Source organism: Rosa rugosa, chromosome 7, assembly GCF_958449725.1.
Source record: "Rosa rugosa chromosome 7, drRosRugo1.1, whole genome shotgun sequence".
Taxonomy (NCBI): domain Eukaryota; kingdom Viridiplantae; phylum Streptophyta; class Magnoliopsida; order Rosales; family Rosaceae; genus Rosa; species Rosa rugosa.
In genome coordinates, this window is record NC_084826.1 from 23,294,179 (window position 1) to 23,318,363 (window position 24,185).

General features: G+C 37.9%; 2 protein-coding genes and 1 pseudogene across 2 annotated transcripts; 2 read left to right on the plus strand and 1 right to left on the minus strand.

Moving 5' to 3' along the window:
• The first annotated feature begins 464 nt into the window (after positions 1–464).
• On the plus strand, positions 465–6,894 carry LOC133723527 (MLO-like protein 12). Its single transcript, XM_062150376.1, has 14 exons — positions 465–584; positions 688–745; positions 2,534–2,742; positions 3,494–3,610; positions 3,924–3,984; positions 4,207–4,295; positions 4,479–4,553; positions 4,964–5,052; positions 5,157–5,206; positions 5,317–5,357; positions 5,456–5,629; positions 5,734–5,769; positions 5,874–6,002; positions 6,103–6,894. The coding sequence occupies exons 1-14, from the start codon at positions 465–467 to the stop codon at positions 6,733–6,735; spliced, it is 1,881 nt and encodes a 626-aa protein (XP_062006360.1). The 3' UTR covers positions 6,736–6,894.
• Positions 6,895–17,257: 10,363 nt separating this feature from the next.
• LOC133723073 (probable ribose-5-phosphate isomerase 2) lies at positions 17,258–18,983 on the minus strand (annotated as a pseudogene).
• Positions 18,984–20,314: 1,331 nt separating this feature from the next.
• On the plus strand, positions 20,315–23,754 carry LOC133723074 (uncharacterized). The gene is made up of 2 exons (XM_062149905.1): positions 20,315–21,443; positions 22,083–23,754. The coding sequence occupies exons 1-2, from the start codon at positions 20,548–20,550 to the stop codon at positions 23,752–23,754; spliced, it is 2,568 nt and encodes an 855-aa protein (XP_062005889.1). The 5' UTR covers positions 20,315–20,547.
• Positions 23,755–24,185: the final 431 nt, after the last annotated feature.

The following is a 24,185-nucleotide window of genomic DNA, read 5'->3' on the forward strand; positions in this document are numbered from 1 at the left end:
TGGCATATATATTAGCCGTCAGTGAGGTCACGATAGATGATACTTGTTTACCATCACTGTCAATACGGTAGTTTCGTTTTCATTTTCCAACACCACCAACGGTGAAGATCGATCACCCATGCATGTGCGTAAACGAATAAAGTAATTGTGAACCATTGACCTCAGAGAAAAAACTCTAATTGTCAAACTATTATGATGCATGCATGTAATTAAGAAAAACATGGGACGACTCATCCGTACTTGGCGTACTTGTCCTTGATTATTACTTCGTCATCAGATAAAGTTGGAAGATCCCATCCGTACCTTACGACGTACCAAAATCAACTCAGATCCTTTTTTTCTTTTTTCTTTTTCTTTTTTCTTTTTGTGAGAATGCAAAATCAACTCAGTTATAAATATATGCAGTGACAAACCAATTGATACAGCTTATACTAAACTTTAGAGAGAGAGAGAGAGAGAGAGAGATGGCCGACCAGAGGAAAGGTAGCCTTGAAGATACACCAACATGGGCTGTATCAGTATTTGCTTTGTTTATCTTCGTGCTATCCTTTATAATCGATGATGGTCTTCATCGTCTAACGAAGGTATGTGTATTATATATGCAAGTCTATATGTATATATGTGTGTGTGAAGGTTTAGTATATATGGTGGTTATTGACATGCTCTGTTATTGGTTTTCATCAACAGTTTCTTAAAGGAAGGAGAAGAAAATCCCTGAATAGGGCTTTGAAGAAGTTCAAAACAGGTAATCACAAGTCTGCTGCCAATTTTCCAGGCCTCATTCTTTATTCCACAATTTTTTTTCAATGATTTGTTTCTTTGGTAATCTCTCTACTCTGAACTCTTAACTAAGAAGTAAGAAGTCTTCATCCTGCAAATGCCTGGCCTGATTCTTTATAAACGTTGACGGTTCCTCTCTTCCAAAAAAAAAATATATATATATATATATATATATATATATATATATATATATATATATTTGACAAACAGACACAGAGTCTTGCTTGTTGTAAACAGAAAAAATGTTTTTATCAATTGTTGTCAAAGTAATGTGTAGTCATTGTAGTAATCATTATATTGTTGTCAACGACAACAATTTATTATAAATAGGAAAAAAGTTACCACTTTTACATCAATTGTTGTGATTGTGGTAAAATGTGTAGTCATTGTAGTAATCATTTCATTAATGATAAAAACATAAAGATTTACCACTATGACAACAAATTTGTTGTCGTCATACTTATTAAATTGTCTATAAATTAGTACATTAGTTTAGGTGGAGTAATTACTACAAATAGAACAAAAGTTACCTCTTTTACATCAAATGTTGTGGGTTGTGATAAAATGTGTAGTCATTGTAGTAATAATTTCACTAATGATAAAAATATAAAGATTCATACATGTTCTATTTTATATAATATTTACCACTTTGAGGACTCATGTAACCACTTTGAGGACACATGTGGTAATTAGAAAAAAATCCGCATTAAAGTAAATAAGGTCTTCGTTAGAGAAAAGTAGGTTCTCATTTGAGTAATTAAGTCCTAAAAGTGGTAATTGTAATAGGTTCTCATTAGAGTAAAGTAGATTCTCATTTGAGTAAATTAAGTCCTAAAGTAGGTTCTCATTTGACTACATAATATTTATTTTTACATTAATTGTTGTCGTTGTCGTAAAATGCATGTAAAAAGAATTTTATTTGGGTAAGGAAACTATTAATGATATAATTAATTGGTAATAAAGATTACTTAACTAATACTAATTTAATTACTAGGTGAGAAGGTTTTTGTTTTTAATAAGGAAAAAATGTAATTTTCAATTGTGTAATTGTCCATTAATAACAAGCATTAATTCACTAATAATAAAATTAATTAGTAATATAGACTATTAAACTAAAAGTAATTCGGTGAACCTAGGATAGAAGGTTCTTTTAATTTTTTTTTAAAAAGGAAAAATCATAATTGTCAATTGTCAATTGATAATCAAACATTAATTGGCTTTATTGTTTTCACTATCCAAGGGTTAAACAAGTTACCAATTTGTTAAACATTTTGAACCATTGGATATATTACTAATCCAATGGTCCAAAATATTTAACAAAATGAGGGTATGGCAAACACCAAGGTACCCAAGAATTTCCCCACTACTTACAGAATTCAGAACTTGGACTGATAAAGCTATTGTTTAATCCTTCAAACTTTGCTGCAATTTATGCAAAATTGAATCGCAACTCTACAAGTTTGCTTCAGAACCAGTCGATATATACATCTAAACATTTTCCCCGTAGTTCGGAACCCCGATAGGTACAGACAGAGACAGTTGTGTGGCCGCTATAAATAAAAAACCAGAGAATGAATTTAATATGTTAAACAAATTTTTATAACATGAATACCGATAGGTACAGACAGAGACAGTTGCGTGGCCACTATAAATAAATAAAACCAGAGAATGAATTTAATATGTTAAACAAATTTTTATAACACGAATACGATTGGTGATTCGTTTTTTCTTTGATGTATGTTTATTCTAACAGAAATGATGCAACTGGGTTTCGTATCACTGCTTCTTACTCTGTCGGAAGTACCAATATCGAATATCTGTGTCTCTCAAGTTGTGGCAAACTCTTTTCTTCCCTGTGAATATCCCCTGGATTCAACTACTGTCTCATCAGCCGCACAACTTCCAGCTTCAAATACCAACTTCTCTAAGGAAGTCACCACTCAAACTTACTGCGAGGCAAAGGTACAACAAATGTAATTTCATAATTATTTACATTTTTTGTTGGATTATAATATTAATCACATGGTTTAAAATACCAAATATAATTATGTGCGACCTTGTGTGATGCATCACATAATACAATAAGAAAAATTGGCTTCAAAAATATCTAACAATAAAATTAAGGAAAATTCTAATATATATTGACGTATGCCATATAACTTTTTTGAAGGAAATAAATATGATTCATCGACCAAACTTAGTCAGAGCTAAAAGAGTACATACTGAAACCTACATCATCGTTTAGCAAACTGTAACATATATATGCATGTCAGTAAGGCCTGCATGACAAAAAAAATCCTAACAAAGAGTGTAATTATATTTTAAGAAATAAATTAACAAAATAATAATATCAGTAGAAACACTCCTACAACATCATCCGTTACTTTAGGTAGACTTAGCCAAGACATACATTTGTGGCACAATAACACTGCAAAGCTCCAAAGTAGATCCACTAATGAAGACAAAACTAACCAGACAATTGCAGCAGCATTAATATTGCCACCACTTCCCAAAAACTGGTAGAGATGGTGACATGCTGCCTAATGCACACATTTGTGTTACAAACATCACTTTGACTTTCAATACTTTCCTTAATGCTACCTAATCCACATAATAAATATTTAGTTGTATATTTAGCATTTGAGTTTACATGTATTTTTAATAAATTTTCATTTTAACATTTTTTTTCTGTTCTTTTCAATATGGCATTCAGGGGTTGGTTTCTCTAGTGTCAAGGGAAGGAATCCTGCAGCTAAACATCTTTATAGCCGTCTTGGCAGTGTTTCATGTTCTCTACTGCATCTTAACTATGTTTCTTGGGATGGCCAAGGTATCAGAATTAAACTCCTTATACTAAATGCAATTATAGATATGATTTTACTATATCAATAGAGAACCGAAGCAACGTTCACACAGTCGCTAGTGACCAATAATTTCATGTTCATCTACTATTGAATTTGAACTGAAGGGTTGAGATCCAATGATAGTTGGTCACCTGATGATTGGGGAAACATCTTGGTAGAAAACCGATACTTAAGTATTCTGTTTCCAAATCGAAACAAAAACAATTCCTATATGATTATAAGATAACTATAACTTTTACTGATCGACTTGCATCTAAAAATTATTTGTGATATATACAGATGAGAAAATGGAATGAATGGGAGGATGAAACTCAGACACTAAATTATCAGATTCTTAATGGTAGGTCATGCTTCTATTTGTTCACTATAATCTTCAGTCACTTACTCACTTTTGATGCGAGATGTTGGATGCACATCTTTTTGCAAATGTGACTACTTGTGATTGTGAAGGATTAATTATTTCCAGTATCGAACTAAAATGGCACAAATATGGTACTTCACTATGAAACTGGTCTGCATCTTTGGCACCAATGTATGATAAACTTTTTTGAATTGTGTATAGATCCAAGGAGGTTCCAGCACACCCATCAAACTCCTTTTGGGAAACGACATCTAAAGATCTGGAGTAAACACCCTCTCCTGCTATGGCCTGTAAGTTAAAATTGCATATATTAAACTCACAGGAACTACTCCTATGAGTGAGATTTGGAGAACTAATTTGTTGTATTGAAGGGAGATACGAAATTGTACTTTAATTTGTTGTTAAATAATAAATATACATGAGCTTTATTGACTTGACTTCTATTAATTTTCACTCTTCATGATTTATGTTAGGTTTGTTTTGCTCGGCAGTTTGGTGGCTCAGTATCAAAAGTAGATTACATGACTCTGCGAAATGGTTTCATTGTGGTAAGCAAAATATGCAAATGTCGTTTACTCGTTGCAAATAGTACATTTTCGTCAACGTATTTCTGCATAAATTTTTATTAGTGATAGACTAGCTAGTTCGTTACATAAATAGATCAACTTCCTATAGTAATAGAGATATGGCGTTGTCTACTATTCTGGAAAGTAAGTCTAGCTACCACTACAAAAAGCTAGTCTGCTATTACCTAAAAACAATGTGTCAATACATTAGTATCAACTTCCATCCGCCATCCCGTTTACTTATAATTTGTAATATTTCAAATTAATTTAGAATCACACAAGCTAGCTCCAACAATCTATTATTCATTGATGTATCGGAAAATGTATTGAAATCTGTGCGTGTGTATGAGTGTGATCAAGTTCTGATCTCTCTTGTTTATTTGGTTCCCCAGGCCAACATCAAAGAAGGTAGCAGCTTCAATTTCCTGAACTTCCTTGCTAGAGCTTTCGATGACGATTTTGAGCAAGTGGTTGGAATCAAGTAAGCTATTGATGTTTAATTGATATTTACATGCAGGAGTTTATTGATGCACCCCACATTTGTAATAAGTAGAATTAATGATGATATTTATCACTCTCTTGTAGGTTTTGGATTTGGATCTTTTCAATTCTATTCATTTTTTTCAATGCTCATGGTAAGACGCTTACTTATCAGATATTTTATTTTTGTAATTCTCAGTAAATTTCTCAGAAAAAAAAAAGAAAAAGAAATATATGTAACGATCGAGTCACTATTTTTTTGCAGTGTTCTACAACTATTATTGGCTACCATTCATTCCCTTACTGGTACAGTCTAGTGCCCTACACAATTTTATCACGTTTATTTAAGATTACGTAAACCTTATTCTAGATTAATAACATCTGGTGTCATTTCTTTAATCAAGATTGTTCTACTCGTGGGAACAAAGCTGCAAGTCGTGATAACTAAAATGTGCGCGGAGAGTTGTAAGAAGAATCCTGTGATTCGCGGAAGCTTTAAGGTGGAGCTCAATAATGATTTATTCTGGTTTGGTCAACCCCATTGGCTTCTTCATCTCCTACAGTTTGTCCTAATCCAGGTAGCTATATATATAGATAACTGTGGGTTTTTTACACATGCATGGTTAAAAAAGTGTTTTGTTTCTAGTTATCAGAAATCTAATTCAGTTAAAATGGTTTGCAGAACTCGTTTCAGCTGGCTTTCTTGACCTGGAGTTGGGTAGGTATCAACTCATATAAGTTAATTGGCAAAATCAATCAAGTAATTTGAACCTACATCCTAAAGTTTGCTGATCGATCCCATGAATTGGCAACTATGTACAGATTGAGTATGGCCAAAGTTCATGCTTTAATCGAAGAACAAAAGATGTTATCATAAAGAGTACTATGGGAATTTTTGTGCAGTTGATTTGTGGTTATGTAACCCTCCCTCTTTATGCACTGGTTAACCAGGTAGTGACTTGTGCCTCCCCCTTCAGAAAGATAATAATAGCAATAGACATTTTTGTTTATGTTTTGTTTCTTAATCAAATGGTTCCTCATATATGTATAGATGGGGTCTGGCATGAGGAAAGCAGTATTTACCGAGCTCGTAGTTGATGGCCTAAAAAACTGGCACAAGAATGCAAGACACAGACTATCGAAGAATGGATCCACTACTTCAAGGAAATCATCAAATTCTGCACATTTTTATTCAACAGATGACTCCTCAATTCTAGACAATGAATGTAGCTACAAAACTCCTAATCCTACCATCGTGAGAAGCTCTTCTTCTACCTCCGAGATAATTGAAGAGCAGGTTCCACCCGGTTTAACTCCGAAGAATGGATCCAGTACTTCAAAATCATCAAATTATGCACAATTTTATTCAACTGATGACTCCTCAATTCCAGACAATGAATGTAGCTACAAAACTCCTCATCCCACCATCGTGAGAAGCTCTTCTTCTACCTCCGAAATAATTGAAGAGCACGTTCCACCCGGTTTAACTCCAAACCTGGATACTACAAGTTTACCAACTCAAGAAATCACCAGAGACGAAGAGAAACCCAACATCATCAACAAAATAATCTATGACGGTGAGATCTCATTTGGGAGTAGTTGGAAATTAAAGCTGGAGAGCATTAGCAAGAGAAGTGGAGAAATCACTTCAATAATTGAAGAAGAAGTTAACTTCGATCAGTGATAAGTAAAAACCGCTCAAGGCTTTACAGTATCACCGATAAGTAGAAATCACTTTAATAAGTAGCCTCTCTCTCATACCTACTTATGGCTTACACACCGTCAGATTCTGTGTGTATGCCCTACATATGCGTGTGTATATAGCAGAAATTCCGTAAGTAGTTTCGCAATTAGTTTAGAAGTTTATTGATTTTTTTTTTTAAATTAAGAGAATAAAATTGTCAAATATTATGGTGGAGATAGTTGCAACATATAACTCATATATATAAGTACGTCAGAAAAACCATTGTGGTTTGTTCTTTACCAAAATTTAAAATGTAAGAGACAAAAACGTGATCTCAACTAAAATGCTATCCCAAAATACATATCCTATGGGTACTATGTACATATAACTGTGGTGAATAAGCAAAATTAAGATCTTCAGCTTCCTCTTGATAGCCATGGCACATCAGAAAAGCTAGGGTTTGAAGAATAAGTGAAGAACTTGGGAGAAGACGAAAGAGAGAGAAACACACCAGATTTTCTATTTCACAAAACTTTCATTTCTTACAGAAATCAGAGACTGTTTCGCTATTTATACAATCCAAGTGAGCTAACTACACGTAACCAACTAATTACAAACTAATTCGCATGACTAACTAATTAGTAACAGATGAAGTAATTAGTTAGCTTAATAGCTGGAAGCAGCTGGCATAAGAGACGTGTCCCAACAACCTTTAGAAACTTCTAGAGTCAATTACCAACTAACACCCCTCCTCAAGCTCAGCTAGGGTTACTAGTCTGAGATTGACACAATGTGTTCGAAAGATTGGTGAAGGCAATCCTTTTGTCAAGATATCTGCAGTTTGTTCTGTGGTAGACACATATTCAAGACAGAGATCATTATGTTGCACACGTTCACGAACAAAATGAAAGTCATTGTCCAAGTGCTTGATCTTAGAATGAAACACAGGATTAGATGCCAAGGCCAAGGCGGACAGATTATCACACTAGCACGAGGAATCTTAACTTTCAAATCACACAACAAGTGTCTGAGCCGACTAATCTCAGCAGCAGTGTTAGCTAAACTCCTGTATTCAGACTCAGTGGAGCTGCGTGATACACTACCTTGCTTCTTGGACTGCCAAGATACTGGACACAAGCCAAGATAAACAACAAACCCAGTAGTAGAACGCCTTTGTATTATTTCACCAGCCCAATCAGCATCACAAAAGGCATTAACACACACAGCATTATTCAAGGCACCACTAGAACTATAGAACAACCCTTTATGCAAAGATCCCTGCAAATATCTCAAAATTCTTTTAACTGTAGCAAAATGAATATCTGTGGGGTTTGTCATGAACTGACAAACAGTATTGACTGCATATGCCATATCTGGTCGTGTGAATGTCAAATACTGTAAGGCACCTACAATGCTTCTATACATAGTAGGATCTTTGAGAGGAGTACCTTGATCTTTTGTCATTTGATAGTGAGGAAGACAAGGTGAGCTGCAGGCTTTGATGGTATCCATTCCTGTCTTTGCAAGCAAATCTTTAGCATATTTAGTTTGACTCAAGAATATGCCTTGTTGAACTTTGGTTACCTCCAGTCCAAGAAAATAGGATAAGGCACCGAGATCTTTCATGTCAAATACCATACTTAGCTCAGAGATAACCTCATGAATACCTGCAGTATCAGATCCTGTAATTACAATATCATCTACATACAATAGCAAGGCTATCATTCCTCCTGCAGTATGTCTAATAAAGAGACTTGGATCAGAATGAGAAAAAGTAAATCCCAGACTTGGTAGGAAACTAGTAAACTTCTCATTCCATGCTCTTGGAGCTTGCTTTAAACCATAGAGTGATTTTCTCAACAAGCATACATAATCAGGATGCATAGAGTCGACAAAACCTTGTGGTTGAGCCATATACACCTCTTCCTTTAAGTCTCCATGTAAGAAGGCATTTTTAACATCCAACTGTCTCAACTCCCAATTGTTCATGGCAGCAAGAGCCAATATAACTCTCACAGTGCTATGTCTCACAACAGGACTGAAGGTCTCATCATAATCTAGACCTTTGGTTTGACTAAAGCCTTGAGCTACCAACCTAGCTTTATATCTTGACACAGATCCATCTGGATTTTTCTTAACTTTATATATCCCTTTGCTGCCAACTACATTTCTGTTCTTTGGACATGGAACTAAAGACCAAGTACCTTGCTTATTTAAGGCTTCAATCTCCTCCAACATAGCTTGATCCCATTCAGATTTGCCAGAAGCTGCCTTGAAAGATCTAGGTTCCACAACATCACTAATGTCAGACACAGTAGTGAAACCACTAAAGAAAGGATATTCATCATATAGTTTCTATTGTGCAACAGCAGAAAAACAATAGAAGTCTTCAAACGTTTTCTGCTTAACAATTCCATTCTTAGCTCTAGTCATCATAGAGTGATCATTGTAATTCTGATTCACAATAAAGTCAAGCTCTTGAGGAAGATTTTCAGTAGTAATATTGCCACCAAATTGTAAGGCATTATTCTCATTTGCATTAAGACCACCAATTGAAGAATTATTCTGCTCAGCAATTCCTGCTTCAGGAATACCACTATTTTCATCACTACTCACCTCATTCTGCATATTAGCTTGATCACCATTAACTTGATCATCATTTGTGTCACCACTAATGTTCACCTCATTGCCAGTTTCATTATGCAGATCATTTTGATCATTTGAAGCACCATTAACCTCATCAAAGTAGTTCCCATCATTACTCATATCATCACTTGCATTACCTATTGCACCACCACTCGAATTACCTAAACTACTACTATCACCATTGTCCCCCTCCAACTCAGTAGGGACCTCACTGAGTGGACAAGGAGAATGAAGACCAGGCATCTGTGGGGGAAGAGTAGTAAAGGTGGCAGATGAGGGAAAGAAGGTGGTAGGATTAGGTGGGTGTGACACAGGGTGAGGAGAAGACAAGAAGGGAAAACTGGTTTCATCATGAATTACATGTCTAGACATCCAGAGTTTATTGTGAGGAACACTGTAACAGAAAACACCTTTGTATCCTAGTGCATATCCCAAGAACACACACTTGGTAGTTCTGGGATCTAACTTATCATGATTGTAGGGTCTAAGATATGGATAACATGATGAACCAAAAATTTTAAGCTGAGAGATATCTGGAACTTTATGGAACACAAGTTCATAGGGTGAAGTCATATTCAATGATTTACAAGGCATTCTGTTGATGAGATAACAAGAGTGAGCTACACTATGGAACCAAAAGTGTTTAGGAAGGCCTACAGTGGACAACAAGGAAATAGCTGTTTCCACAATGTGCCTATTCTTCCTTTCAGCAACACCATTTTGCTGAGGGGTATATGGACAGGTAATATGATGTAAGAACCCTTTTGAACTAAGAAAGTTATGAAAGGCTTTGCTATTGAACTCACCACCCCCATCAGTTTGAAGAATTTTAATAGGTGAATGAAACTGTGTGTGCACAAAGGCACAAAATTTGACAAATTGGGCAAGAACATCAGATTTATTGATAAGTGGAAAGATCCACACAAATTTTGTACAATCATCAATGAAGGTGACATAGTATTTGTATCCCTCTATGGATAAGCATGGGGCAGGTCCCCAGACATCAGAGTGCACTTTATGAAAAGGCACAAGACTTTTGGATACAGATTCAGTAAAAGGCAGTCGATGCATTTTGCCTTCTAAACAGTAGGTACAAACATTACTAGGGGCTGATCTAGGAAGTTTTATTTGGGAACAAGACATCATTTTGGACATTATAAGTGGAGAAGGATGTCCTAACCGTTGGTGCCAAACTGGATATGATGTGGAGGAGCTAACAAAGGCAGTGTGAGACAATTCAGGTATTGAAGCAACTGGTGGTGTCTTGAAGAGAAAGAGACCCTCTTCACTACTCTTTCCTTGGTAAAGGACTGTTTTGGATGCTTTGTCCTGCACAGCAATATCTTTTTCATCAAGTGTGATGAAGCAGTTGTTATCTCTACACAACTTTGTAAAAGACAATAGATTCATGGCTAGATTGGGAACATGTAACACTTTGTTCAGTCTTAAGATATGATCAGCAGGTTTAATATAGCTAGAACCAGTATGTGAAACACTCAAACCTGTACCATTACCAATGGTGATCTTGTTGTCAGAGGTATAGGGTTGAGCAATGGTGAGATTTCGAAGATCAGAAGTCATATGATGTGTAGCACCAGAATCTCCTATCCACACTTCATTATTAATGTGAGCATTTGATGGAGCAGATGGACCAGCTTGATTCATTGTATATCCAGATGTAGATGTTGAAGCACCAGTACTTGGATGAAAGCCACCTGGGAAACAAGAGCTAGATGCTCCAGTAGGCACAAGAGATTGTTGAAGGCTACCATTGTAACCTCCAGATGACTGTGCAGTCAAAGCAGCAAGAGAAGCAGGAGGCTCAGATCCTTGATAGGCAAAGTTGGTTCTATGAGTGCAATTCAATGCAACATGTCCCTTTAAACCACAGATTTGGCAAGTAGGAATAGACACAGATGGATGGTCAGCAGGTACATCAGTTCTGTAAAAACAGTTTACTGCAGTGTGACCCTTCTTGGAGCAGATTTGGCACTCAGGTGATGAACCATTGCTTGAGGGCCTGTTTTGAGGTAGTGTAGCTTGTTGACCCTTGTACTTAGGATTCTAATAGCAAGTGCTTGTAAGATGACCATGTTTTCCACAAATTTGGCACTTGTGAACACGAAAGCATGTGTCCACAGTGTGTCCCTTCTTCCCACACACTTGACATTCAGTACTACCACCACTTAGCTTTCCATCTCTTGCTTTACCATAGCCCTTATCACCCCATCCTCTAGTATCTCCATCACTCTCCCTATTCATTGACCCATCTCCTCGAGCCACCATAGCACTCATGTTAGAGTGAAGAGAAAAACTGCCTTCAATGCGCCTTTCTGCAGAAAGCAATTGAGACCTTAAGTCTCGAAGAGTGATAGGTGTTTCTCTACCCTCAACCACAGTTCTAACTGTTGAATACTCTTCTGGTAGTCCGTTCAAGATAACAATGATAACATCCTCCTCTGGAATAGCAACTCCAACAGATAAGAGTTGATCACGAGCATTTTTCACTCGCTGTAAGTACTTCTCAATAGATTTACCTCCTTTGCGAAGAGTTTGTAATTCAGTTTTGAGCTGCATGATACTCACTCTTGACACAGCAGAAAAACGTTCTTGAAGTGCCAGCCAGGCTTGCCGAGATGTTTTGCAACCAATAATCACATCCACAACATCTTCATCCAGTGTTGCCATAAGTAAACTCAAAAGAGCCATATCAGTTTGTTTCCAGGCTTTATATGCTGCAGTTTCTTCATTAGTAACCTGACCTTCTGTGGTAAGTGCATAGCGAGGTGGAGCCACCTCACTACCATCATAGTGTCCAAAGAGACCATTTCCAGCTAGAGTAGACTCAAACTGAAAGCTCCATTTTATAAAGTTTCGTTCCCCAAGTCGCATAGTGATCACACTCAACAAAGAGTGTACATCAGAGTGAGTAAGAGCAGGTGCCATGAGAGATAACTCTTCTACAGGAAGCAAGAAATGTAACAACTTCAACAAGTTCCTCAACTTAACTATGATCACACTTTACCTCCTTAGCTCCGGTAATCTACCTCAACTTGTACTAATTTTGCACTCAAATTACTCATCATCAACTCAATTTACTCAGATTTTTGCTCTATAAACAAATCAACTCCTCAATTTACTCAGATTTTGCTCTACGAATCAACTCATCAATTTTGCTGCTCGTTAACTCAAATTTTACTTAGCTGAACGCAGTGTTTCAAGATTTAAACACAATTTTCTTCATGTTTGTTCAAGAATTTAGCTCAGAGGACACAAATCATGCTATAGAAGAACAAAGACAAGTGCGATTCACCTTTAGAAGATCAGCGAGTACAAAAGGAGCTTCGAATCGAAACCTGAAGTGGAGCAACACCAAATCCAAGCCTTGAAGATGACCAAGGCTCCAAATCGCAGTCGAAATGTAGCGAGATCTGAAATCACAAATAGTGAGCACTTGCACAAAGATAATGGATGTGGAAATAGGAATCACAGGTCCTGGATCTATGGATGCTCTGATACCATGATAGCCATGGCACATCAGAAAAGCTAGGGTTTGAAGAATAAGTGAAGAACTTGGGAGAAGACGAAAGAGAGAGAAACACACCAGATTTTCTATTTCACAAAACTTTCATTTCTTACAGAAATCAGAGACTGTTTCGCTATTTATACAATCCAAGTGAGCTAACTACACGTAACCAACTAATTACAAACTAATTCGCATGACTAACTAATTAGTAACAGATGAAGTAATTAGTTAGCTTAATAGCTGGAAGCAGCTGGCATAAGAGACGTGTCCCAACAACCTTTAGAAACTTCTAGAGTCAATTACCAACTAACACCTCTATCACTACATTTTGCAACAAAACAGGTTCCACACCACATAAAGCAATAACCAGTAACCACTGACTGAACATCCATCTCCAATACTTCACTAATTGAACTCCAACATAATAAATAACAATGCTAAAACAGCTCTGCGGACCGGACTCTGCTTGAAAATTAGAATCAATGTTGTACCACCTCCGCGAAGTAGGCCGGCATATCATTGAAATTGAAGAACCATGCCATCAACATCCACGAAGCACTTTCAGTTCTTAATTATCACCAGACTAATAATGAAAATCCATATACAAAATCACCAATTGACCTTCTTCTGATTAATTAGTTTCTGATAAAAAAAAAATATCCACCAACGTAATACCAGGTTGTGAAAATTTCTTTTCGAGGGTTGTGAATAACTAGAACCTATCATAAACTGTAGAAAGCCCCGTTTTCCTTTAAAATACTTCCTCAGTACCTCATTGTATATGGATTCAAAGCTCTACATAGAAAGGGTACTGGAATATTTTCTACACCAACACACCCATGCCACAACATGATCCAGGTAAACCTCAAATGGAACTGAGGAGAGACCACTCTCTTCAATCACTGCGCAAAACGGTAAAACCACAAAATTTGTCGCAAAGGAAACAATCCAAATCCCTCTTTTCATCCAGCAACCAAATCTCGTCGAAGTCATCGAACAGACAAACACAAACCAACCATAGAACCCAGTTACTCGTGTAAAACCATATACATGCTCACAACATATGCACAACAATCACAAAAGGGATCAAGGCTTACCTTCAGCAATCACTGGCATGGATTCCATCTTATGCAGCTGCTAAACTTGATCACTGAATATGGTCTTCTGTTACTTACCAACTTGCTTCTCAATGGACAGAACTTATGCAATAGTCGTCGGTAGTAATCAGGGACCAATTCATCCATATATATATAGGTGACTTAACCCTCAAGGAGCTTCCCATTAAAGCATTCCTCATCGGATTAGGTTTCCTAGTTAGATTCTTAATGTATCACATCTTGTAGCCTTTCTTGTAGACTAAGCAATGGATTACTATCCTTAATGAATTGATACATTGCTTCATTAAGTTACTAGTATTGATTTACAGTTTGTATCCATGTTAAACTAGGTTTGACATTAAGCTAATCATCAATTACTTTATGATGATATGTGTTATGTCCATATTTGATCTAACAACTCGATCCTCTATAAACAGGCTCATCAATTACAATTGTAAGCTAAGCCATTCATTACACAATTCAATCCAAGAGGAGCATTTCTACTGTGTATCGTTTAGGATATGTTTGTCAATTCACAAATAATTAAAAAATAAAAAAATTAAACGCATGGATTTTGATGCCTCGCATGGGCCGTTTGGGCTCTGCGTAAGGGCTTTCGCAAGGGAAAAAAGTGACAAGAATTGTATGTTTAGGTAATTTTCTATATTTTTTAAAGAAAGTATTTCAAAAGTCTAATTCTACCATGTTTTTTTTCCTCCTATAAAATAGAAAGTATCTCCTTCTATACAAAATTTATTGACCTTTTATTAAGGGCCAGTAACAGTTTTATTAACATGAGCTTGAGAGCACGTTTACTTACTTGGAATGTGAATGAAAATGAAGAGAATGGTTCCGAGGTAAAAGTATTCATGCGTTTACTAGCACATAAATGAATCGGAATGATATTCCAGTAAAAATATTCTTGCGTTTACTAATACATTAAAGAATCGGAATGGGTGTAGGTCTCAACTCCTTGTCAGGAATCGATTCCTGAATACTCAGGAATTTGATTATGAAGGGGGGAGACGGGTTTAGGAATCAAAGCCTCCGGAATCCAGACCGATTCATTTCTTCTCTCATTCCATTTGTCTCTGATTCATGATTTTTTTCCATTCTAAGTAAGTAAACGTGCCATAAATCTATGCACCAAATTTTATTGACCCTCAACAAATTTTTTTATTAAATCTAGCCAATAATTTTTTTTTTGAAAGTTAGTAACAGACTCGCGAGATGCCGTTGAGCTCTTCTTTAAGGTCCCCAATCTCGGAGACGAGGAAGTGACACTCTTCCCTTTGCTTCTTCTTCTTCTTTCACAAATGGAATAATTGAAGTAAGATGCATCCCTCTAATAAGTTATAGAGTTTTTCTATTGGAACCTCCAAATTTACTCACTTGACCTCTATGCTTTTTACACCTCTTATCAAATTTTCAAATACTAAATTTACTCACTAAACCTCACTAAACTTCCTCAAATAACCTCACTCATATAATTTGCAAACAAATTATTATCTTTAAAATAAAAAATTTAGTCATTTCAATGATTTAATCACTCTATAAATCTGAACTAAATATACATTTCTTAATCAAACTTGAGTTTCAAAAATTAATGTCTAATCAATAAGAAAATACCATGAACTATTCTGTTTTTTTTCTTCTATTTTAGCTGTGCAACAAAAAAATGAAAAAATTATTTGTTTTTATTCTAAAAAAAAATCATTTGTTTTTTATTGTTTTTTTTTCTGTATTTTTGGTACCACATGATTAATTATTTAAATATTTTTAGTTTTTTTTTTTTTTTTTTGCAAATATAATGGATTGACTTAGATTTAGCCATTTAGGTCATAAATCATAAGAGCATTTATTTTGTTTTCCCTCACTAATATGCGTTCAACATATATATCATACATTTTTATGTCACATGATCTTAATCATATTTTTAATTCTTATTAAATATATATGAGTGAAATTGGAAAATGAAAATAGATAAGGAAAATACTAAGAAATACAATCTAATATTATTGAATTGGAAAGTCTACATAAAATAAATATAATATTTTTTGGTATAATTATTGTCCTTAATAGTCATTTTATAGTAGGTTATATATGTCATTTAATAATTCATAATAGAGAGTGAGGTCAAGTGAGCAAATTTGGAGGTCCCAATAGAAACTCTCTAAGTTATATCACATGAAACTTTATAGCATGACAGTAAAGCAATCAGCATAGCCTTCGAAAGTTGATCAATCAAAACTGTTGATTTTTTTTTTTCTGAGCTAAGCAATTCAATGTCCTCAATTAATTAACCCATTATCCAAACACTCTAAATCTGAGCATTAATACAAAAAATGCATAACCTTTAAAACAACCAAACTGCACAGCAGACAATGACTAATAATCATAAAGAGTCAATGTACCCAGCAAATATCTTACTACACCCAGCCTTAGACATATATCTTGTTATTTCCAGTTTTATCCCGATTGTAATAAAGGAAAAAAAAAAAATCACCTATCACCTATCACCAGTTCAAACAGCAATGCAAAGTGGCAAACCCTTACCACCACCATAATTGAAACTGTATGTATAGGAGAAAAACATTGATCTAAGAAGTTGTTGGAGGCTCTAGCTAGTTGGGTCATCCATTAGAAGATAAAAGTAGTTGTGATTCTTTAGGGGATTCATGAACTCGCAGATCAATATTATGCCCACACACATGGCACACTTTTGTTAACATACACCCATCACCCATGTATTCAAAATTCTCAGGTCTCAACCAGATTAATTGGTTCTCATGGATTTAATATATGCTTACATCTCATTCATTCTTGAGAAAGAGCCAACTACAATCAACTCCTCAGCAAATTACTTGCCTCTTCTTAAAACATCAATCGTACAAACTATAGCAAACCTCGTAGATCAAATTAAGGAGTAGAGAGGGGAAGCTTAGAGGAACGGAGGGAGGGAGAGAGAGAGAGCAGTCAGATGAGGGGAGGGAGGAGCCACCGTCCAGCGGCAGCGAGCATCAACATGCTAATTAGGGGTTAAATTGGAAATTTTTTATAAAATTTAACATTGAAATTTCAGGAGTAAAATTGGAAATTTATGGCAAAATATATTAGAGTTGGGTGTAGTTAGATATTTGCTGGGTACATTTAGTTTGACTCATCATAAAACCTGCAACCAAACTGCACAACTCCCTCTCCGACCCCGTCCCCAACCTCTCCTGCCTCGGCTTGACGAAAATGCATCATCGGATCAGAGTCCAATGTGCAAGTTGCAAAATCGCAAACTTGCCACCTTCAAATCCCCAATGTCTTCCTTGAAATACAGGTCCCCATTGTCCGTAACATAAGGCTCACCTATTTGCACCTGAAGTCCTAAGCTTCGCAACACAACCCGCTTCCTCGAACAAGTTCTGGAGCCTCTTGGCCTTAACTTTCCAGCAAAACGGAAAAATCTCCACCGACATAGCCAGCCCTCTGCAGCCCAAATGTTGCACAAGCTTGGATTCATCAATAATGACCACAAATTTTCGGTAGGCACCCTCCACCATCTTCTCTCTCAGCAGCGACACATCTCGGCCATTGACCAAGTTCAGGTGGGGTTCCACCTCATCAGCGTCGTCGATGGCGAGAACAACCACAAGATGAAAACTCAAGGTCGGTTAGTTGAATTCCAATGGACACAGCTTGCTCATATGAAGGTGCATATTCACACAATGTTGTGGAGCTTCCCCTGGAGGAGGAGATTGTCGATGCAGTCGACGGCATGCTACCCGATCAGAGCCCGTTAGTGATATTCCTGATCCTAAATTCCTAATAGTGAACGCGATCGTTGGAATCTGGTAGGTGAGTAATGCCGAGAAGACGTTGGAGTAGAGAGAGTGATCTTCTTGATCCTAAATCCCTAATCGTGAACGCGATTGTTGGAATATGGCAAGAGAGCAACGCCGAGAAGGTACGTGCTGGACTAGAGAGAGAGAGAGATAGAAGTCTGGTAATTTATTAATTGAGTATATTATAAAATCATAAGTTCTTTGGATTAGAGAGAACCTTTTTTTTTTTTTTTTTTTGTTGGGGTGGGGGTGATGGGTAATAATTGGATTTATAGGTCAAGGACTGTATTTTTTATTTATTTTGTATTTAGCCTGATTTTCTTGAATAATTAATACCATTAAGGTTATAGATTCAAATCTATTTGACACCATGGTATGGATTGCGTGGGGTACGGTGTGATTAGGTATCTTTTTTTCTTTTTCTTTTATTATTATTATTATTATTATTATTATTATTATTTTAGAACAAATTAGGTTTCTTTCATTGGATAAAGAGTGTTGTTGGGTTGGGTGGGATGAAAAATAACTTTTTTTTTTTTTTGATCAAAGAAGAACTTCATTAATAAAACGAAGATTACAATGATAATGGTAACAAGAGCTTCAAATCGAAACTCTGCCACTTTAGACTTTATAATTGAAGTCCATACTGACATACTGATGGAGTCAATTAAGCCCCGACTCCAAACACAAAAGTGATTGATTTAGCTTCAAGGCTTCCTTTGCGAGGCGATGTGTAACCTTGTTGAAATCATGTTTCACAAATCGCCAATTACAAACAATAAAAGACTTAACTAACTGTTTAACGTCATCTAAAATATGACATTCCGAACTAAGATCATCACTGTCATCATGCAAAGGATTTAAAACTGTCAATGGAAATTAGTAAAACCAACGTGCAGAGCGAACCTGAGTCCATGTAGCACCGTCAATGACTCCACTGCCCTTGGAGAAATATTGCCAACTTGGGGAACTGCTAATACCCTCATAACTTATGTACCTTGCTGATCCCGAAACACTGCACCCACTCCACTAACTCCATTTTTAAAATCAGTAGCTCCGTCAAAGTTACAACCCAGACCTGGAGGTTTCCAAGTTGCCATATCTGATTGCACTGCCCCTGTCGTCCTTCCTGTCCCTTCTCGCCATTACTGGTTCTATTTTCTTAACATTAGCAGACTCATTGCAGTTTCCATTCCCCTGCCATAATAACTAGGTCTTCTAGCTTCAAAATTTTCTCACCATGACGCTACAAATTTCGTTTCGCCAAATCCATCAGAGAATGTAACCAAATGACTCCAAATCAGTTCCTACAGCAACACTAATGACATGTGAGATGAGATCAATAAAAGAAGGCTCCTTCCAAGTTTTGCAGACTTCACTTAAAAAAAGACAGCTTCCAAATGCGTCTTGCAGTTGGGCAGTCCCAAAACACATGGATAGCAGACTCAACAGAAGAATCACACTGCCAACATCCTTCTCTACCAGTTCTGACCACAAGGCAAGTAGTTATGAATAGCCATCCATAGTAACAATTTAATTTTGTGTGGTACATTGAGTCGCCACATTACAGCTTAGCATGATCATTGTTCATGGTTGGCTCGTACCTTGGGTCCCACCACTTCAGTTCCCTTCACAATAGAACTATAACCTCCTTTTACCGTACCCTTCTTTGAACTCATTGTAGGAGAACCATACAACAATCACTTACTTGGTGAACAAGGTAGTACAAAGCCTCTTGTTTTTCCACGCTTACTAGCTATAGGAGAAGACTTCTTCTGCTTAAGATTAAGTTCAATGCCACCTGATCCTTTTTTTCCTTTGCCACTCCCTTTCTTTCTCCCACCCTGATTATCAGAAACAATTGTTTTCCTTTTGTCACCATCTCACGACCCTCCTGCACAGTAACTATACGTGAAAGGCCCTTACTCCCCATAATCTGACCCTCCACCAATAGAACGTCGAAAAGTGTTGGTAATTTGAACCCTCCATCTCTCGGGCTCATCTCACGCTATAGGGAATTGAATCACTCATTGTCATTCAGTACAATATAGTAATCTCCTCCTTTTAGACTTACCTATATGCTCAACCCCAGTCGGAACACTATCCTCCTTTGAGTCCTTCCTTTCAGATAAAAACTCCCTATTTTCCCCTTCATCTCTACTACGTACCACACCACAAACCAAATTATTTGAAACTTTCATCGACCATGCTTTCTTCCCTGTGTTCGTGCCAAAGGAACGAACTTGCAACTGACCATGAGGATCGATAGAAAACACATCCTTAGAGAGAGTTTTCCAACGTCCAAATTTCACCTTTGTAATTCTCCCTTCCAATCTAACAACACAATTTGCTCCAACATGATCCAACATACCACAATTGAGACAAAAGTGAGGTAGATACTCTGTTAGGAGCACTTTCTCTTATTCCTATTTTAATTGCATCTTGCACTTCTGTTAACCTTTTCTTTATCTTATTTTATTTGCATCGGTAGTAGAATTAAATCAACCCAATGTTGTGGTGTTGTGGTCTTGAGAGACACGCATGCTTCACGCATGCTTTTCTTTTGTATGTAATCTAGGTAGGGACCCAGTCCCATTTCCTATATTTTGTAAGCTCCAGCGTGACTGAGGGGGATGAATGATGATTTGAATCTATTTCCTTTCTTTTATGCTTTCTAATTATTGTTGCTCCCATCATCTGGTATCAGAGCATGGCTCCGAGCAGGACCGTGCAAACCACCACCCCCTCCGCCAACCCTCCCATCCCTCCTCTTATTGACCCACCACCTCCCCACCAACCTGCCATTACTCAGCTAGCTTCTTCCTCATCCCAACCTGATGACCTTCAACACCTACAGATGGTTGAGTTTCAGCGCTCCATCGACCTCCTGCAAGACGAACTTCATCAGTCCGTCGACTCCATCAATCAAAATCAATCTGCTTTCCAGAACCATATCGCTGCCCAAATTGCGGCGCTTCAAAGCACGTTGGTGCATGCCTTAACCAACCGACCCCAACCACTGCACTCTTCCCCACCTCCAGCCTCTTCGCAGTTCCCTCTACCACCAACACCTTCCACTGTCCCAGCCATCACCTTTGGCTCCATTCCTTCACCACATACACCTCCACACACGGCCGCTCCCCTTCACGATTCCACACTCACGTCCATACCCCAGAGCAGTCCCACCCCTGATGTACACACCCCATTTCCTACCTTTAATGCCGCCCACCGACCACTACACCATTACTATAAGGAACACCAAACCCTTCGCCCACCCAAGTTTAACCTCCCTATCTTCACTGGAGACGACGTAATTGGTTGGTTCACCATGGCTGAGCGGTATCTCCGGACACAAAGAATTCCCCCCTCTGAGCACATCTTCACAGTAGCCTCTCATTTCGGTCCTGATGCATGCATGTGGATGAATTCATTCGAGCAACAATTCCCGACAGCCACTTGGGACAAATTTGCCTCCGCGTTTCTGGAGCATCACGGGGCCGGCAACACGATGGAATTCAATATAGCCCTTTCCAATCTGAAACAGTCCGCCTCCGTGAATGAATTCATCTTAACCTTTACAAAGCTTGCTGGCAGAACCAAAGGGTGGTCGGATTAGACCTATAAATGGACCGGATTTTGATCCGAACCCGCTCCAGATCCGTAGCTATTAAACGGGTTTGGATCGAACATTTTGATCCGTTGATCCGTTAATGATCCGAATCCGTTAACCCGTTTAATAAACGGATCGGATTTGGATTTAGGTCGATCCGATCCGTTAATGATCCGACCCGTTTTAGTAATAAAAAAATATTATTTTTTATTAATATATTATTATTTTTTATTAATATATTATTACTTTTTAAAAATATAAAATATTAAAGATTTCTAATAATACTTTTTTGCAGAAATCTAAGAGGCAGTCTTCGTAATTTTATTTTCGATAATGTAATTTTATTTTTGGTGATACTCTTCATGTAGATCATGTTATTTTAATATTTTATTAATATCTTATGAGATATTATGATATAAATTTAATATTACTATTTAAAATTTAAAAATATTTGAAATTATAAACGGATCGGATTAGCGGATCGGGTATCCGTTAATCCGACGGATACGGATTTGGATCGAGGTATCAATGATCCGCCAGGTTAACGGAGCGGGTTTGGATCGAATTTTTTTTTTTAGTAAACGGATTTGGATTTAGGTCGATCCGATCCAAACCCGGTCCATTTACAGGCCTAGGTCGGATGCCGAGTTGCTACCCATATTTCTCAGCGGGTTGAAACCGGAGATCCAACATGATGTGATTGCATTGGACCCCCAAACACTGGTCTCTGCTCAGCGCCTGGCACGCCGCTTTGAGCTCAAGCTGGCCGACATCCGCTCCTCACGTCAGCTCCGTACAAACACGTGGCAATCCTCGTCCAAATTGGGTCAGCACTTCTCTAGCCCTTCTGTATCCACTACCAGCCAACTTACCCACCACCAAATCCAAACCCAACCAAACTATCCAAACCAAAAGCCAAAACCAGATGGTCCATTTAGGAAATGGTCCCCAAGTGAGCAGAGGGAACGTAGAGCCCAGGGACTCTGTTACAGCTGCGATGAACAGTGGTCCAAAACCCACGTTTGTAAAAAACCCGTTATGGCCATTCTGGAATCACCAACACCATTGGAGGAACTTCCAATCGAGGCAATTGTGGAAGAGGAACAGTCGTCTGACTCGGAGCAATTTATTCCGATTCACGCCATCACTCACACAATGATGGGTCAGATGATGAGATTCAAAGGCTTCATTAACAACCAACCCATTTCCGTGTTCGTTGATTGTGGGTCAGCCACAAATTTCTTGAATCCGGCAGTGGCAAGACGTCTGGGTCTCACTATTCAAACCGTGTCGCATCTCCAATTCACTTCAGCTTCTGGCGAACAACTATCACCGTCGGGCCAGGCTATAGACACCACCGTCTCCATTCAAGGGTACCAATTCACAACCTCATTCTTATTGATGCCGGTGCCTGGGTGTGACCTCCTTCTAGGAGCACAATGGCTAGAGACACTTGGGTTCATTGGTTGCCATTTCTCAGAAAAGGTCATGGTGTTTACAGAAAATGGGCAATGCCATGTGCTGCACGGCTTGAAGAAGCAGCCTAGTCAAATGGACCAATCTGCATTCATGGCCCTCTTACCCGCTGAACACTTGGATTCAGTGTCTTCTATCACAGGTCCAATTCCAATTCAAGGATCAGCCCTCATCCCTGAGCTGCAACCCTTGCTCACAAGTTATGAAGATTTGTTCTCCCCTCCCATAGGCCTTCCACCCAGACGGGCCATTGATCACCGAATTACGTTGTTGCCCAATGCCGGCCCAGTGAATGTGAGGCCGTATCGCTACGCTCACTCACAAAAAACGGAATTAGAGGCTCAAGTACAAGAAATGCTTTCGCAAGGAATCATCCGCCCAAGCCGTAGCCCTTTCTCTTCACCGGTTCTCTTGGTGAGAAAGAAAGAAGGTACTTGGCGATTTTGTGTCGATTATCGCTCTCTCAACAATGTGACCGTCAAGGATAGATTTCCCATTCCTGTGGTGGACGAGCTTCTTGATGAGCTACATGGAGCTAAGTATTTTTCAAAGTTAGATTTGCGTTCGGGTTATCACCAAATCCGCATGCATCAAGAGGATATTCCTAAAACCGCATTCCGCACTCATGAAGGTCATTACGAGTTTGTGGTAATGCCTTTTGGTCTCTCTAATGGTCCTTCAACATTTCAGGCTCTCATGAATGATGTGTTTAAACATGTTTTACGCAAATTTGTTCTTGTGTTCTTTGATGATATATTGATCTATAGCCCGGATTTGCATTCACATCTCATTCATCTTGAGGAGGTTTTTCAAATATTGCACCAACATTAACTCAAGGTGAAAATGGTCAAGTGTTCTTTCTGCCAGCCAAAGGTCACATATTTGGGCCATGTGATTTCTGGTCAAGGGGTTTCTGTTGACCCTGACAAAGCACAATGTTTGAATGAGTGGCCCAAGCCTCAAACCGTTAAAGGCCTAAGGGCATTTCTCGGTCTTGCGGGCTATTACAGAAGGTTTGTTAAGAATTTTGGGCTGATAGCTCAACCTCTCAATGATATGCTCAAGGCCAACAACTTCTTCTGGTCTACTGCTGCTGAGGATGCTTTTCAGAGACTCAAGTTGGCTGTTACCACAGCCCCCGTGCTTGCACTCCCTGACTTCAATCAAACCTTCACCGTGGAGACGGACGCAAGCGGCCTGGGCATTGGGGCCGTATTAACACAACAAAAGCATCTAATTGCCTATCTCAGCAAAACACTTTC

Bases quoted from the DNA above. Each gene is read 5' to 3' on its own strand.
- LOC133723074 (XM_062149905.1), top strand. From the start codon at position 20,548: ATGGCTCCGAGCAGGACCGTGCAAACCACCACCCCCTCCGCCAACCCT. The intron at 21,444-22,082 runs GTCGGATTAGAC...TTACAGGCCTAG, and splicing joins GCTGGCAGAACCAAAGGGTG to GTCGGATGCCGAGTTGCTAC.
- LOC133723527 (XM_062150376.1), top strand. From the start codon at position 465: ATGGCCGACCAGAGGAAAGGTAGCCTTGAAGATACACCAACATGGGCT. The intron at 5,207-5,316 runs GTAAGACGCTTA...ATTTTTTTGCAG, and splicing joins CATTTTTTTCAATGCTCATG to TGTTCTACAACTATTATTGG. The intron at 5,770-5,873 runs GTAGGTATCAAC...AACTATGTACAG, and splicing joins CTTTCTTGACCTGGAGTTGG to ATTGAGTATGGCCAAAGTTC.